We start from the raw sequence: 17,818 nt of genomic DNA, 5'->3' as shown, positions 1-17,818 counted from the left end.
AGAATTAGCTCCAATCCTCAACCGTGGGGACAACTGTTTTGCTAGTCTGTTCAGTGTACAGTGAAAATGCAATGGATCCATTCTATTGGAAAATATTTTTTTTGACCTGAGTAAGCAAAAAGTTTGCTTTCTATTTTTTCCATCAGGGTCACGATACTACAGCTGCTGCAATAAACTGGGCCCTTCACCTCTTGGGCTCCCATCCTGATGTGCTGAAGAGTGTTCACAAAGAGCTGGATGATGTTTTTGGTAAGGTCTTGAGGGACTTTTACATTCCTACATTTACTTCACCAAAATGTTTACATTGTAGTAATTTTCATTTGTGCATCTTGGTAACTTGCCCATCTCAAATGTTTGATATATTAGGAGCACTTTCAATGTGACCAGTACTACATACCTAAACATGTCCTAGATGCAAATATGCCACAGTAAGTAAAGAAAGAACTTGCAGTTTGTCAGCACCTTATCATCTCTTCAGGATGTACCCAAGTGATTTATAATCAAAGAATAGTTATAAACCGGTAGACAGGGCCTCTGTTTAATGTTTCATCCAAAAGACTGCACCTCCAGCAGTGCAGTACTCTGTCAGAACTGCACCGAAGTAAGCAATTGTATGTGTTGCATAGAATGGAATCCACTAAAAATAACAACTTGCACTTGCATAGCACTTTTTAATTTAGAACAACATGCCAAGGCACTTCACTGAGGTGCAATTTAAATAAATAAATAAATAAAGTTTTTTGCCGAAACGAGAGGAAAAATTAGGAGGGGAGTTCAAAAACTTGGACAAAGAGTTGGGTTTCAAAGGAGGGTTTTGGGAGGAGTGGAAGGTGGAGAGATGGCAGGTTTTCTGGAGTGAATTCCAGAGCATGGGGCCTAGGCTGCGGAAAGCACAGCTGCCAGTGGTGGTGAGGGAGTGGAGGAACATGAACAAGACACTACCAGACACTTATTCCTCTGTTGCCTTTTATTCTCTTTCCAGCACCATAGTTTGTTGCCTCAGGTTCCCCCAAGGAGCTGTCCTTGGCCCCACCTATTCCTCATCTACATGCTGCCTCTTGGCAACATCATAGTCAGACATGGGGTCAACTTACATGGGTATAAACAGGCAACCAATCTGATCATGTCAGTTTCCCCGCAGACAGATTAGTTTAAAATTACCCCCTATATTTGGGGAAAACCAGTGTTAATGAGAACTGTGCCACCTGAGGGATTCCAGTGAAGTGATATCAAACAAGAGAAGAATGGACAATGTCCTTAATGATTTATTTGTGTTTGTGAGGAATTTGAAGCTTTTCTTCCCCATACAGGGCTTGAATTTAAACGGCACGAGGAATAAAAACTGAAAGATATAGAACTTGCCCACAAACAGGTGAAAGGGAGATTAGTGACACTAGAAGAAGCAAAGTCCTGATTGTCTTCAATGAAGCATAATAACAGGTGGCAAATTAAATCGGTTACTCCCTGACACCTTTCAAGGAAAGTTGCAAATAGATGCTGGAGAGAGATGCTGCCAATTTATAGAAGAACAAAGGGACAACCCAGGGAACGAATGACCTGTCACGTGACCTCCGTAATGGGTATGATCGGAAGCATCCTGAAACCGTAGTAGTAGACATCAGAAAAAATATATGAAAAGAAGCAGTCAGCATGGTTTTACAGGTCATGGATCTTGCTGTACACATCTAGTTAAGTTCTGAGGTAATTATAATGGGATCCATTATTAAGAGTAAACTTGAGGATTATAGGTATAATAATAACCTGGTAAACGATCATATAGATTTAGAAAGGAAGATCTTGACTTTTGAAAATGTGACATCCCTCTTCCCCTCTCCTCTTCCCCACGCCCACTCTTAGTGTCCCCTTCCAGCTTTCCTCCTGTAACCCTTCCTACCCCCTCCAAGGGATGTATACTGCTTCCCTTATAACTGCTGTTTCTGCCTTGGCTGAATTATTCTGCAGATATTTATATAAATGTGCTTCGCCTGAAAATTCACTTTTTGGATTTGATTACATTTTCCATCAGGTAATTCTGATCGTCCTGCTACGATGGAAGATCTGAAGAATCTCCAGTTTCTTCAGTGTGTTATTAAGGAATCTCTGCGTCTGTTCCCTTCTGTTCCAATTTTTGGCCGTACTTTGCTTGAGGAATGCTATATTGGTAAGTTGCTACAGGTTTTATCCTTTTTTATGTTTTCTAAGTGTTGGGAAGTAAGTGTAATCCATCATCTGTTTTATAATGTTTTTTGTAAAATAATGAGTCCTGATATTCAAAAGTAAGTATGTCACTGCAACATTTGATGGAATATGGTTGCATCTTGGTAGGGTGTGCCATATTTCCACACACAATAGCAACTTTTTTTAAATGCTGGCGTTCTAGTTATAGTAACATCCATATATTGTTGGTCTGATTCAATGTGTAAAATACATCATGGATGCATTTAATCAACTTGGGGTGGAGATGCCGGTGTTGGACTGGGGTGGACAAATGTAAGAAGTCACACAGCACCAGGTTATAGTCCAACAGTTTTATTTGAAATCACAAGCTTTCGGAGCTTGTGATTTCACCTGACGAAGGAGCAGCGCTCCGAAAGCTTGTGATTTCAAATAAAACTGTTGGGCTATAACCTGGTGTTGTGCGACTTCTTACGTTTAATCAACTTGGAAAGAGCAGGGGTGGATTTCCTCAGGTTGTCTCCCGCTCCACCACCATCACTTCAGCGGAAACCCCATTTATGCGCTCTGCCAATGTTACAATAGTGGAACGGGGAGAAGCCCCAAGAAATTCACCCCCTCCCATGTAAATGTAAAAAAAATGTGAATTGGAAGACTGATTAGAATGGTATCTTTTCATCTAAACCTAACCTGGAATAATGGAATTAAATTATTATTCCGATGGCATTGAGGAGTCTCAAACCTGTTCCCAGTGGACACACATTCTCATCATAAATCTGCTCTTTATTTAGCACTGACTGGCAATCTTGCTCAGAACAATCCTGAGGATGGCCAATGCGAGTTATCACTGGTGCAGGAGAAAGCATTTTACTGATGTTGAGGTTGAACTTTACCAAGGCTTTGATTGAACAATTGAAAAAAAATTGTTTAAATTTTGAAAATTCATAGCATCCAGTATCACCCCTCTCTGACTCTCACCCCACTGCACCTGAAATTCTGATTCATTCCTTTTCCAGTCTCTGCTTTTCCAATCCTTTCCTCGCTGTCCTCCCATCCTCTACCCTATTTACACTGCAACTTACCAGACTTCTGCTGCTCAAATTTTGACTTGCAAAAAACCACATTCATCTATCGCCCTTGTCCTCATGGATCTTGATTGGTTCTCCGTTCCTCACTGCAACAACTTCAAATTCGTTGTCCAAGTCTACAAATGCCTCCAAGGTGGGGGAAAAAACGGTATTGAGCAGCGGGTGCATAGAAACATAGAAGATAGGAGCAGGCCATTCGGCCCCTCGAGCCTGCTCCGCCATTCAATGAGATCATGGCTGATCATCCAAATTCAGTACCCCGTTCCTGCCTTCTCTCCAGATCCCTTGATCCCTTTAGCCTTAAGAAATATATCCAACTCCTTCTTGAATATATTTAATGAATTGGCCTCTACTGCCTTCTGTGGTAGAGAATTCCTCAGGTTCACCACTCTGGGCGAAGAAATTCTTCCTCCATCTCTGCCCTAAATGGCTTACCCCTTATCCTTAGACTGTGACCCCTGGTTCTTGACTCCCCGACCATCGGGAACATCCTTCCTGCATCTAGTCTGTCTAGTCCTGTTAGAATTTTATGTTTCAATGAGATCCCCTCTTCTTCTTAACTCCAGCGAGTATAAGCCCAATCTCTCCTCATACGTCATTCCTGCCATCCCAGGTATCAGCCTGGTGAATCTCTGCTGCACTCCCTCCATGGCAAGAACATCCTTCCTCAGATAAGGCGACCAAAACAGCACACAATACTCAAGGTGTGGTCTCACCAAGGCCCTGTACAACTGCAACAAGACATCCTTGTTCCTGTACTTGAACCCTCTCGCTATGAAGGCCAACATACCATTTGCCTTCTTAACCGCCTGCTGCACCTGCATGCTTACCTTCAGCGACTGGTGCACAAGGACACCCAGGTCTCGTTGCACTTCTCCCAATCTATTGCCATTCAGATAATAATCTGCCTTCCTGTTTTTGACACCAACGTGGATAACCTTGCATTTATCCACGTTATATTGCATCTGCCATGCTTCTGCCCAATCACCCAAACTGTCCAAATCATACTGGAGTTTCTCAGCATCCTCCTCACAGCACACACGCCCACCCAGCTTTGTATCGTCTGCAAACTTGTAGATATTACATCTAGTTCCCTCGCCTAGATCATTAATATATATTGTGAATAGCTGGGGTCCAAGGACCCAATCCTGCGGTACCCCACTAGTCACTGCCTGCCACTCGGGGGGAAAAAACCCGTTTATTCCAACTCTGCTTTCTGTCTGCCAGCCAGTTCTCTTTCCAAGTCAATACCTTGCCCCCAATCCCATGTGCATTAACTTTACACGCTAATCTCTTATGCGGGACCTTATCGAAAGCCTTTTGAATGTCCAAATACATCACATCCACTGGTTCTCCCTTATCTATTTTACCAGTTACATCCTCAAAAAATTCCAGTAGATTAGTCAAGCACGATTTACCTTTTGTAAATCCATGTTGACTTTGTCTGATCCTGTCACTGTTTTCCAAGTGCTCTGCTATTACATCTTTTATAATGGACTCTAGCATTTTCCCCACTACTGATGTCAGGCTTACCGGTCTGTAATTCCCTGTTTTTTCTCTCCCACCTTTTTTGAATAGTGGGGTAACATTAGCTACCCTCCAATCCATGGGTACTGTTCCAGAGTCTATCGAATGTTGGAAGATGACCAGCAATGCATCTACTATTTCTAGGGCGACTTCCTTAAGTACTCTAGGATGTAGATTATCAGGCCCGGGGGATCTATCGGCCTTCAATCCAGTCAACTTCCCTAACACCATTTCCCTACAAATACTGATTTCTTTCAGTTCCTCCCTTTCATCAGACCCTTTGTTCCCTGACCATTTCTGGGAGGTTATTTGTGTCCTCCTTTGTGAAGACAGAACCAAAATATGTATTTAATTGGTCTGCCATTTCTTTGTTCCCCATTATAAATTCCCCTGATTCTGACTGCAAGGGACCTACGCTTGACTTCACCAATCTTTTTCTTTTCACATATCTATAAAAGCTTTTACAGTCAGTTTTTATGTTTGCTGAAAGCTTACACTCATACTCTATTTTCCCCCTCTTAATTAATCCCTTTGTTGAATCCTAAACTGCTCCCAATCCTCAGGTTTACTGCAGGCAGAGATTTATGGCTGGGGCAGATTGCTCAGATAGAGTGGAGTGAGGCCAAGGATTTTAAAATAAAAACAGAAAATGCTGGAAATACTCAGCAGGTCAGGCAGCATCTGTGGAGAGAAATAGAGTTAACATTTTAGGTTGATGACCCTTTGTCGGAACTGGAAAATGTTACAGATGTAACGGGTTTTAAGCAAGTATAGAGGCAGGGAAAGTGGAATGGGAGGAAAGAACAAAATAGAAGGTCTGTGATGGGGAGGAAGGCAGGAGAGATTGAATGACAAAAGGGATGATGGTACTGTACAATGCAAAAGGAGATGGTACTGGGATAAGTAAAGGAACAAAAGATAGGTGCAGTGGAGCTGTAAATGGCAACAGCAGAATCATCAGCAGCTGCTATCTGGGGGGAAAAAAAATGGAGCGGGGTGGGTGGGTAGGGGTTATGATCTGAAATTGTTGAACTCAATGAGTCCGGAAGGCTATAAAGTGCCTAATCGAAAGATGAGGTGCTGTTCCTCTGGCTTATGTTGAGCTTCGTTGGAGCAGTATAAGAGGCTGGACAGAGGTCAGAGTGGGAGTGGAGCGGAGAATTAAATTGACAGGCGACTGGAAGCTTAGGGTCACGCTTATGGACTGAACGGAGGTGTTCCACAGTGGTCACCCAATCTGAGTTTGGTCTCCCCAGTGTAGAGGAGACCGCATCGTGAGCAGCGACTACAGTATACTAGATTGCAAGAAGTACAAGTAGATCGTGGTTTCAGCCGGAAGGCGGGCCCTGGACAGTGGGAAGGGAGGAGATAAAAGGGCAGGTGTTGCATCTCCTGCGCTTGCACGGGAAGGTGTCGTGGTAAGGAGAGGGGGTGATTGAGGAGTGGACCAGGGTGTCGTAGAAGGTGTGGTCCCTTTGGAATGCTGAAAGTGGAGGGGAAGATGTATTTGGTGGTGGGGTCACGCTGGAGGTGGCGGAAATGGTGGAGGATGATCCGTTGAATGTGGAGGCTGGTGTAAAAGGTGAGGACAAGGGGAACCCTATCGTGGTTCTGGGAGGGAGGGGAAGGGGTGAGAGCAGAAGTGCGGGAAATGGAGCAGATATGGTTGAGGGCACTGTCAACCACAGTGGAGGGGAGTCCTCGATTGAGGATGTATTAGAATTTTGAAGTTGATTTGTTGGTTAAACAGGAGTCAGTGAAACATTACGAGGACAAAGGTGATGGGTGAGCAGGATCAGTTGACCCATGAATAAAATAGGGAGAAAGAATGGTTGTATATCAAGATCACATTATAAGTGACATCCTGTCTGTTCTGACAAAAGGACTTGCACGTTTTATATATTTCTGTGCTGGTGCTCCTTTTATTCAATACTTTCCATTTATCCTGAACAAATACTGATGTCACACTGGGGTAAAGAGTTTAACAGAACTTTATCTTTTCCTAAGGACAATATTTGTTCTACTGAGTAATGCAAATGAACTTTTATTGAAGTTGCTAAACTGCATCTGGTAAGTGAAGTACAGATAAAATATCTTCTACTTTTGATGGTCTTGGCTGTGTGCCTTTTTTAAAAAAAAAAAGTGAAACTTTTACTTTTACTTTTTTTCTTTTCTAGTGCAACAAGTTTTATCATCAAGCATCATGTAGAGCATAGTTAGGGACCCCTAAGCCTGGACTTTCTTCGTGCTGCTCATATATTTTGGGCAGTGGGTGGTTGTCTGTTGCATTGGATCCCGCTCACTTTAGCACCTGTCAAATTTTCCACTATCGTTTCCAGTGGATGGCAACAGCACCTGTCCTAAAATGGTCAGGTGTATTTAAATGAGGCAGTCAAGACATGGTGATGTCACAACACGCACCGCTCCAATCATGCCATTTAGCCAAAGCCCTCCAAACCTTGTAAAGAACAATGCCTGCAAACACAACAGGAGTGAAATTGGTCAATGCCAATAGTACCAAACGGGCTGATAGTAAATCAGCAGCCCATTTTGCACTGCGCCCGATTTTTCTTTTTCATTGAAAGACCAGGATGAACTGGGGTGCTGACCTCTCCCTGGAAACTTTAACACCTCTGATTAGCTAGTAAGTACACAGTTACTGGACAGGATTTAGGAGAGTTGGCAACATTTGTCCAATTAAGATAGTTCAACTGAATTATTGGAGAGCACTAGGGCTGAACTGATGATCTGGCTAGAAATGGTGAATTTAACCATCCCAGATACCAAATCGTCTTGTCTATGGGTTTTAAAAATTATTTGAAGATTCATAGTTTGTCACTAACCACCTAAAATGGAATGCCGGATGATGTGTTACAAAGCTGTGATATATTGGAGGGTTCAGTTAACATGAAATGGCATCATACGGTGCCCAACTATATTACTGCCCTTAATTGCCTGGTGGGGGTGCGCCTTTAGCTTAGTGGTAGCAATCCCGCCCCCGAGTCAGAAGTTGCTGGGATTGAACTGCTCTCCAGACAGTCTCAGCTCTGAATTTTGGATTGATGTCCAGCAGGATACTTGTGCCCGATGGGTGTGGGTATCCACCCCTCCCCATTGTATGGGTTGTCGTAGCCCATAAAAACCTCCCACTGTGGAGGACTAACCACCCTATGGGCTGGTATAAAGATGGGTTACAGCCATGGCAGTAGCATTCACACTGTGGCCTGTCAGCCTGTGATCCTCCTGCTACTTAACACTGTTCTCCAAGGGAACGGTATGAAAAGGGAAATATGAAAAACAAAATAAAAATACCTGATCATACTGTATATGAATTGAAATTGTGATCTTTCAAATGGGGCTCCGTTTGCTAGTCATTAAAAGGTATTTTGCCACGTAATGGTATATTTAAAAGAAAAAACATAACTTGCTACCACCCCATAATGATTTTAAGTTTCTATATAACATTTTCCTCAGGGCAGCTCATTACGTTCTGAATGCAAGCTGCCGATTTATCACCGGTTGCTTAAAACCAACAAACACCAACAGCCTATATATCCTGGCGAGTATCGCTCCCCCTGATATAAGAACGGTAGCCAGCAAGAAAGAGCGACTCCGTCAAACATCAGATGAGAGGCACCCTCTGCATTGTCATACACCTACACCCAGCCGCCTAAAGTCAAGGAAGAGCTTCATGAACAGTGTTGTTCCATTACAATCAACCTCATCTGAAGCCCGCATCGCCTTGTGGAAAGACCGGCTCGCCAGCGATGGAAATTTTACCTGATGAAAGCCTTCCCCCAGGAGCTAATTGCAACTGGGCAATCTGGAAGTGCCTTAACAGACTTAGGACCTGTGTAGGTTGCTCAAAGGTGTCACTAAACAAATGGGGATATTCAACCAGCCCGACAACTTGTGAATGTGGAACTGAGACACAGACTATGCAACATCTCCTGCAGTGCCCATCGTTAGAGGAACCCTGCACTGTTGCAGATCTTGCAGAATCCAACAACAAGGCGCAAAAATGTGTCCAGTTCTGGCTGGGCTATGTATAGACTGTCCATGGACCCGATAAGATGATTACGTGAATGATACTTATCAGTGTTGTATTATTCAACTTTTGTCTTTCAGGAGGGTTTAAGATACCGAAAGGAGTCAACGCTATGATCATTCCTTATGCCCTACACCGAGATCCGAGGTATTTCCCAGACCCTGAGGCCTTTAGGCCTGAGCGATTTTTACAGGAGAATTCAAGGAAAATGAATCCATATGCATTTATTCCATTTTCTGCTGGACTGAGAAACTGCATAGGTATGTGTATACCTTAGAGTACAAGAAACATCCAGCATGTGATGTGCTTTGGAAACCCAGTACAGCTATATGTGAATAACTATCCATCTAGTTTTTAACATAATATTGCTTTTATCTTAACCTTATAAAGCCAAATGGTTAGAGTTTCCGCTTTGGGCGCAATTGGGAAACTGGGCGCAAATTGCGCTTGAAATTGTGCTGTTTTCCGAAGTGAAGTTATGGTTTAAGTTTCTGCCTGAACTTATTTGCATAATCTCACACCCATGCAATCGGGCAGTGTAGTGGAGCGTAATTTTTTTTTTCTTTGCATTAAAAATTATTGATTGATGTATTTGAGTGGTAACCTGGTGCAGTTTTATTGCTGCTGAAAAAGGGTTTAATCAAGATTTTTAATAAGCGTTGTCTAGTCTTCCACTTGTGAGTAAGCTGATTTTAAATCACTGACAATTTAAAAAAAAAAAAAAAACTATACAGAACCATTTACTAGTTTCATTGGCGTACACTAGTCAGTTTCTTAGTAAATGGCATGGAAAGTGGCATCGTCAGAGCAGATGAGACGGAGAAACTCGGAGAATGGAATAAAGTCCTTGCAGGAAGCGGGGTGGGAGGAAGTGTAGTCCAGGTAGCTCTGGGAGTCAGTGGGTTTATAGTGAATGTTTGTCTCTATTCCTGGGGATAGGCTATTGACAGAGTAGTTGAGGAAGGGAAGAGTCGGAGTTGGACTGTGAGAAGGGTAGAAATTGGAAGCAAAGTGAATGAAATTTTCTAGTTCAGGGCCAGAGCAGGAAATGGTACCGATAGTCATTAATGTACCAGAAAAAGAGGTAAGGGAGGGGACCAGAGTAGGACTGAAACAATGTCCCACGTATCCCATGAAAAGGCAGGCACAGCTCAGACCCATGTGGGTTCCCATAGCAACACCTTTTAATTTGGAGGAAGTGAGTGGCGTCAAAGGAGAAGTTGTTCAGCCAGGTGGAGGAGGGTGGTGGTGGATGGGGACTGGTTGGGCCTCTGTTCAAGGAAGAAGTGGAGCGTGCCCTTAGGCCATCCTGGTGGGGGATGGAGGTGTAGAGAGATTGGGCGTCCATGGTGAAAAGGAGACGGTTGGAGCCGGGAAACTGTTAAAGTGACGGAGGGTGTCGGAAGAGTCGCAGCTGTAGGTGGGGAAGAGACTGGACAAGTAGAAAAATAGAATTGAGATGGGAAGAAATCAGTTCCATGGGGCAAGAAACGCTGGGTCTACCAGGGCAATCCTGTTTGTGGATCTTGGAAAGGAGGTAGAAGCAGGCTGTGCGGGGTTGGTGAACTACGAAGTTGGCAGCTGTGGAGGGAAGATCTCCAGAGGCGATGAGGTCAGTGACCGTCCTGGAAATGATGGCTTGATGTTCAGTAGTGGGGTCATGGTCCAAGGGAGGTAAGAGGAGGCATCAGAGTTGGCGCAAGGTAGAGGTCGGTTCGCCAAATAACAGCGCCACCCTTGTCAGCAGGTTTAATGACCATGTTGGGGGTTGGATCTGAGTTGGCAGAAATATTAAATAATTACTTTGCCTCTCTATTTACCAGGGAGATAGAACAGGTGGACATGACATTGGATCATGAGATTAGTAATCAAATAACTGCATTTAAAATAAAAACAAATTAAATAAACTAATCAAACTCGGGGGGGAAAAACTCCTGGATTACATCTGCATATTTTATAAGACTCTAGGGAAGAGATAGCAGAGGCATTACTACATCTATTTAATAATTAGAAAAAGGTTTAGTGCCAGAGGACTGGCGGATAGCTAACATAATACCTATCTTTAAGAAGGGAGATAGAACATATCCAGTGAACTATAGGCCACTCAGCTTAACATCGGTGGTAGGAAAAATAATGGAATTCCTACTGCAGGAGAAAATAGAAGACCATCTAGAAGCCAAAAATATAATAATGAATTGTCAGCATGGATTTCAAAAGGGGGAAAGTCTTGTTTGACCAACCTCATTGAATTTTTTGAGAGAATAGACAAGGGTAATGCAGTAGATGTAATTTATCTAGATTTTCAAAAGACCTTCGATAAGGCACCACATAATAGACTAATGAATAAGGTCAGAGAATGCGGAGTCAGGGGACAAGTAGCAGAATGTATAGCTAGCTGGCTTCAAGACCAAGCGGAGAGTAGGGGTAAAGGGTAGCTATTCACAGTGGCAGAGGGTGGGTAGTGGTCTACAAGGATCAGTGCTGGGACCACTGCTGTTCACAATTTATAGTAATGATTTAGACTTTGGGATCAAAAACACAATTCCTAAATTTGCAGATGACACCAAATTGGGGGGGTGATAGTTAATACTGAGGAGGACTGCAACAAATTACAGGAGGACATTAACTTGCAGAATGGGGATATAATTGGCAAATTAAATTCAACAGATAAATGTGAGGTATTGCATTTGGTAGGAAGAATAGAGCGATCACTTATTACTTGCAGGGTGGGGTAGAGGAGCAAAGGGAGTGCAAATAAACAAATCACTAAAAGTAGTGACACAGGTTAACAAGGCCATTATAAAAAAAAAAAAAGCAAACCAAACACGAGGGTTTATATCTAGAAGGAATTGAAAAGTAGGGAAGTTATGCTAAACCTGTATTGAACCTTGGTTAGACCACACTTGGAGTACTGTGTACAATTCTGGTCGCCATATTATAAAAAGGATATAGAGGCACTGGAGAGGGTGCAGAGAAGATTTACAAGGATGATACCAGAAATGTGAGGGTATACATATCAGGAAAGGATAAACAGGCTGGGTCTCTTTTCTCTTGAAAAAAGAAGGCTGAGGGGTGACCTAATAGAGGTCTTTAAAATTATGAAAGGTTCTGATTGAGTGGATACAGAGAGACTGATTCCACTTGTGGGGAAGAGCATAAGTAGAGGCCATCAATATAAAATAACAGAAAATGCTGGAAAAACTCAGCAGGTCAGGCAACATCCGTGGAGAGAAATTTGAGTTGACGTTTCGGGTCGAACCCTTCTTCAAAACTGGAAAGAAAAGATAGGTTATCGACCAATATTCACTGCAAGCCCACTGACTCCCACGGCTACCTGGACTACACTTCCTCCCACCCCGCTTTCTGTAAGGACTCTATTCCATTCTCCCCAGTTTCTCTGTCTCCGCCGTATCTGCTCCGACGATGCCACCTTCCACACCAGTGCTTCAGACATGTCTTCCTTTTTCCGCAACCGAGGATTCCCCTCTACCGTGGTTGACACTGCCCTCGACCGTGTCAGTTCTATCACCCGCACTTCTGCCCTCACCCCTGCCCCTCCCTTCTGGAACCACGATAGGGTTCCCCTTGTCCTCACCTTTCACCCCACCAGCCTCCACATTCAACGGATCATCCTCCGGCATTTCCGCTACCTCAAGTGATCCCACCACCAAACGCATCTTCCCCTCCCCTTTCAGCATTCCGCAGGGACCGCTCCCTCCGAGACACCCTAGTCCACTCCTTTATCACCCCAAACAGCCCTTCCCCTTCGCCTGGCACCTTCCCGTGCAAGTGGAGGAGATGTAACACCTGCCCCTATACCTCCCCCACTGTCCAGGGCCCCAAACACCCCTTCCAGGTGAAACAGCGATTTACTTGTACTTCTCGCAATCTAGTATACTGTATTCGCTGCTCACGATGCGGTCTCCTCTACATTGGGGAGACCAAACGCAGATTGGGTGACCGCTTTGCGGAACACCTCCATTCAGTCCGTAAGGGTGACCCCGAGCTTCCGGTCGCCTGTCATTTTAATTCACCGCTCCATTCCCACTCGGACCTCACCGTCCTTGGCCTCTTGTATTGTTCCACGGAAGCTCAACGTAAACTCGAGGAACAGCACCTCATCTTCCGATTAGGCACTCTGCAGCCTTCCAGACTCAATATCGAGTTCAACAATTTCAGATCATAAGCTCCGGCCCCTATTTCATTTTTTCTTGTAATTTTTCCACTCCTTCCCCCCCCCCCCCCCCCTTCCTTGTTTCTCTCACACCTGGCAGCTATCTCTTGCCCTGCCAGTACACTTTATACCTAATCTCAGCCTATTACCATCTCGTCTAGCTTCTAATCTCTTTTACTTGTTTCTTTTATGCTTTTGTCCGATCGCAGCCCTGCCTTCGATCTAGTTTCTTTTCTTTCCAGTTTTGAAGAAGGGTTTGACCCGAAACGTCAACTCAAATTTCTCTCCATGGATGTTGCTTGACCTGCTGAGTTTTTCCAGCATTTTCTGTTGTTATTTCAGATTTCCAACATCTGCAGTATTTTGCTATCAGCCGTCAATATAAGATAGTCACCAAGAAATCAAATCGGGAATTCAGAAGAAACTTCTTTACCCAGAGTGGTGAGAATGTGGAACTCGCTACCACAGGGAGTGGTTGAAGCAAATAGTATAGATGCATTTAAGGGGAGGCTAGACAAGCATATGAGGGAGAAGGGAATAGGGTTATGCTGATAGATTTAGATGAGGAAAGACTGGAGGAGGCTCGAGTGGAGCATAAACGCCGGCATGGACTGGTTGGGCCGAATGGCCTGTTTCTGTGCTGTATATCCTATGAGAGAACAGAGTGCTGCAAGTTCAGAGGGAGGGGAGCAGCGATATTTCATGGCCGATGTCATGCCGGCAGTTCGGAATGAAAAATCTAGAGGGCAAGAGGCCAGAGGGAGGGGTCCAGTTAGAACGAGAATTGTGAAAATGGGAGAAAGGGTCAGCGGTGGGGGAGGGGTGGGGGGGGGAAGACTCCTGGCCAAAGAAGTGGTCTCGGAGACGAAGGTGATGGAAAAAGAGCTCGCAATTCAATGAGGTGGGGGTGTAAGGGGGTGAAGCTCAAGCCTTTGCTGAGGACTGATTGTTCAGGGTCAGAGAGTGGAAGGTCAAAGGGGATAGTGAAAACACGTCGGGTGAGATTGGAAGAAGGGATGGGGTCAGAGGAAAGTGAAGGGGAAGAAGGTTCCGAAGGGGTGTTGATGTCCAAGCGTTGTGGAAGCTTAAGATCCTTGACACCTGAAAGGAAGAGAAAAGGTTTGCCCACACCCTAGCTTGGTCCTCTGTCACCCCTGCCCTTGGCAACCTCCACTGGCTACCTGTCCCCCCAATACGTAACATTCAAAATGTTGGTCCTCGTCAAAAAGTCCTTTCATAGCCTCGCCCCTTCCTATCTCTGCAGCCTCCTTCAGCCCTATGTACCAGTGTGTGCCCTCACCTGTTCCTACTCTGGCCTTTTTTTCATCCTCCCTCTTTCTCTCTTTCCTCCCCCCCCCCCCCCCCCCCCCCAAACTCCATCTTCCGTCATAAAGCCTTTACCTATCTAGGCTGCACATTCTGGAATACTACCCCTTTCCCCTCAAAATCTGACCATGCCTTCAGCCATCTTCCTTGGCTCTTCTCCCATCACTCCTTAGTGCCCGGTTTTGCCTTTGTGAAGTGCTTTGGGATGCTTTATATTAAAGGCACTATAATAGTGCAGGCTGCAGTGATGTTTTGAAATTTTAGACCTAATGATTTTTTAATTCAATTTAGGCCAAAAATTTGCACTAAATGAGGAGAAGGTAATTTTGTCCTCCATTCTTCGACGATTCCACATAGAAGCAACGCAGAGTCGTGAAGAGCTCCATCTTGTGGGTGAATTGATTCTGCGACCACAAGATGGCATCTGGATTGAACTTCACCACAGAATGCAATAAATATTGTCAGGAAAAACACGCCCAGCCACGAGTGCCATTTAAAATGATGCAGGGAAATTTGTTGTGCAATTTTCCTCCCTTAACTGAGGGGCAATCATTATATGAATCCAAAAATATTTCTATATTGTTAGTGACTAATGTAAATTGTGTGTGTTGATCTTAGATTTTTTTCCAAATATAGCTGTTATGCACTAATGAGCATTACAACATTTAGCACCAGATATTTACACAAGAACTTAAATAGGAGCAGGAGTAGGCCATTCAGCCTTTTGAACCTGCTCTGCCATTGAATAAGATCACAGTTGATCTTCTGTCTTAACTCCACTTTCCTGCCGTTTCCCCATATCCCTTAATTTGCTTGGTATCCAAAATCTATCGACTGCTGTCTTTAAATATACTCAACCGCTTAGCATCCACAGCCCTCTGGGATAAAGAACTCCAGATTCACAACCCTTTGAGTGAAGAAATTTCTCCTCATCTCAGTCCTAAATGGCCGACCCCTTATTCTGAGACTGACACCCCTGGTTCTAGACACCCCAGCCAGGGGAAACATCCTCCCTGCATTTACCCTGTCAAGCCCCTTATGTATTTTATGTTTCAATGAGATCACCTCTCATTCTTCTAATCTCTAGAGAATATAGGCCGAGTCTACTAAATCTCTCCTCATTGGATAATCCCGTCATCCCAGGAATCTGTCTGGTGAACCTTCGTTGCACCCACTCTAAGGCAAGTATATCCTTCCTTGGGTAAGGAAACTCCAGTACCCCAGGTGTGATCTCACCAAAGCCCTATATAATTGCAGTAAGACTCCTTTACTCTTATGTTCCAATCCCTTTGTAATAATTGCTTGCTGTACCTGCATGTTTACTTTCTGTAATTTGTGTACAAGGACACCCAGGTCCCTCTGAACAACATTTCCCAATCTTGTCTGTTTTTTAAAAAAAAAACACACTTCTTTTCTACTTTTCCTACCAAGGTGGATAACTTCACATTTCCCCACATTATACTCCATCTGCCACATTCTTTCCCACTCACTTAACCTGTCTATATCTCTTTGCAGCCTCTTTGCATCCTCCTCACAACTTACTTTCCCACCTATCTTTGTATTGTCAGCAAACTTGGATGCGCTACGCTCTGCCCCCTCATCTAAGTCATTGATATAGATTGTAAATAGCCGAGGCCTGAGCACTGATCTTTGTGGTACCCCACTAGTTACAGCCTGCCAACCTGAAAATGACCAGTTTACCATGGAGAGGTCGAGAGAACTGGTGGTGAAGTAGAGCTGGGTGTCATCAGCATACATGTGAAAACTGATGCTGTGTTTTCATAGAAACATAGAAGATAGGAGCAGGAGTAGGCCATTCGGCCCCTGTCTTCTGTGGTAGAGAATTCCACAGGTACACCACTCTCTGGGTGAAGAAATTCCTCCTCATCTCTCTCCTAAATGGCTTACCCCTTATCCTTAGACTGTGACCTCTGGTTCTGGACTCCCTGGCCATAGGGAACATCCTTCCTGCATCTAGTCTGTCTAGTCCTGTTAGAATTTCATAAGTTTCAATGAGATCCCCTCTCATTCTTCTAAACTCCAGCAAGTATAAGCCCAATCTCCCCTCGTACGTCATTCCTGCCATCCCAGGTATCAGCCTGGTGAATCTTCGCTGCACTCCCTCCATGGCAAGAACATCCTTCCTCCGATAAGGCGACCAAAACTGTGCACAATACTCAAGGTGTGGTCTCACCCAGGCCCTGTACAACTGCAGCAAGACATCCTTGTTCCTGTACTCGAACCCTCTCGCTACAAAGGCCAACATACCATTTGCTGCCTTAACCGCCTGCTGCACCTGCATGCTTACCTTCAGCGACTGGTGCACAAGGACACCCAGGTCTTGTTGCACTTCCCCTTCTCCCAATCTATTGCCATTCAGATAATAATCTGCCTTCCTTTTTTGCCACCAAAGTGGATAACCTCGCATTTATCCACATTATATTGCATCTGCCATGCTTCTGCCCAATCACACAACCTGTCCAAATCATACTGGAGTTTCTTGGCACCCTCCTCACAGCACACACGCCCACCCAGCTTTGTGTCGTCTGCAAACTTGGAGATATTACATCTAGTTTCCCCCGTCTAGATCATTAATATATATTGTGAATAGCTGGGGTCCTAGGACTGATCCCGGCAGTACCCCACTAGTCACTGCCTGCCACTCGAGGGGAGGGGGGGAGGGGGAGGGAGGGGGGGGGGGAGGGGGGAGGGTAGCATTTTCCCCACTACTGATGTCCGGCTTACTGGTCTATAATTCCCCGTTTTCTCTCTACCACCTTTTTTGAACAGCGGGGTAACATTAGCTACCCTCCAATCTATGGGTACTGTTCCAGAGTCTATTGAATTTTGGAAGATGACCAGCAATGCACCTACTATTTCTAGGGTTTTGACCCGTAACGTTGACTCTAATTTCTCTCCACGGATGTTGCCTGGCCTGCCTGAGTTTTTCCAGAATTTTCTGTTGTTTACTATTTCTAGGGCCACTTCCTTAAGTACCCAAGGATGTAGATCATCAGGCCCTGGGGATTTATCGGCCTTCAATCCCGTCAATTTCCCTAACACCATTTCCCTACAAATACTGATTTCTTTCAGTTCCTCCCTCTCATTAGACCCTATGTTCCCCGACATCTCTGGGAGGTTATTTGTGTCCTCCTTTGTGAAGACAGAACCAAAGTATGTATTTAATTGGTCTGCCATTTCTTTGTTCCCCATTATAAATTCCCCTGATTCTGACTGCAAGGGACCTACGCTTGACTTCACCAATCTTTTTCTCTTCACATATCTATAAAAGCTTTTATGGTCAGTTTTTATGTTCCCTGAAAGCTTGCTCTCATTCTCTATTTGCCCCCTCTTAATTAATCCCTTTGTCCTCCTTTGCTGAATCTTAAACTGCTCCCAATCCTCAGGTTTACTGCTATTTCTGGCCAATTTATATGTCCTCTCCTGGGTCTTATGCTATCCCTAATTTCCCTGGTTAGC

General features: G+C 44.4%; 1 protein-coding gene across 2 annotated transcripts in view; it reads left to right on the top strand.

Moving 5' to 3' along the window:
• LOC147123333 (cytochrome P450 4V2-like) overlaps window positions 1-15,804 on the top strand; it is a 54,663-nt gene extending 38,859 nt beyond the window's left edge. For both annotated transcript variants that reach the window (XM_085970938.1, XM_085970929.1), the window contains exons 8-11: window positions 147-249; window positions 2,027-2,161; window positions 8,919-9,098; window positions 14,630-15,804. In XM_085970938.1, coding sequence (XP_085827064.1) covers window positions 147-249; window positions 2,027-2,161; window positions 8,919-9,098; window positions 14,630-14,793 — 582 coding nt within the window. In that variant the 3' untranslated portion in view covers window positions 14,794-15,804. The remainder of the gene's footprint in view (window positions 1-146; window positions 250-2,026; window positions 2,162-8,918; window positions 9,099-14,629) is intronic.
• The last annotated feature ends 2,014 nt before the right edge of the window (window positions 15,805-17,818 follow it).

The sequence above is a fragment of the Somniosus microcephalus genome, chromosome 2 (assembly GCF_052327205.1).
Source record: "Somniosus microcephalus isolate GS21.2 chromosome 2, FLI_Smic_1.0, whole genome shotgun sequence".
Classification (NCBI taxonomy): domain Eukaryota; kingdom Metazoa; phylum Chordata; class Chondrichthyes; order Squaliformes; family Somniosidae; genus Somniosus; species Somniosus microcephalus.
The sequence above is the reverse complement of the archived record's forward strand: the minus strand, read 5'-3'. Positions and strand labels throughout refer to the sequence as shown.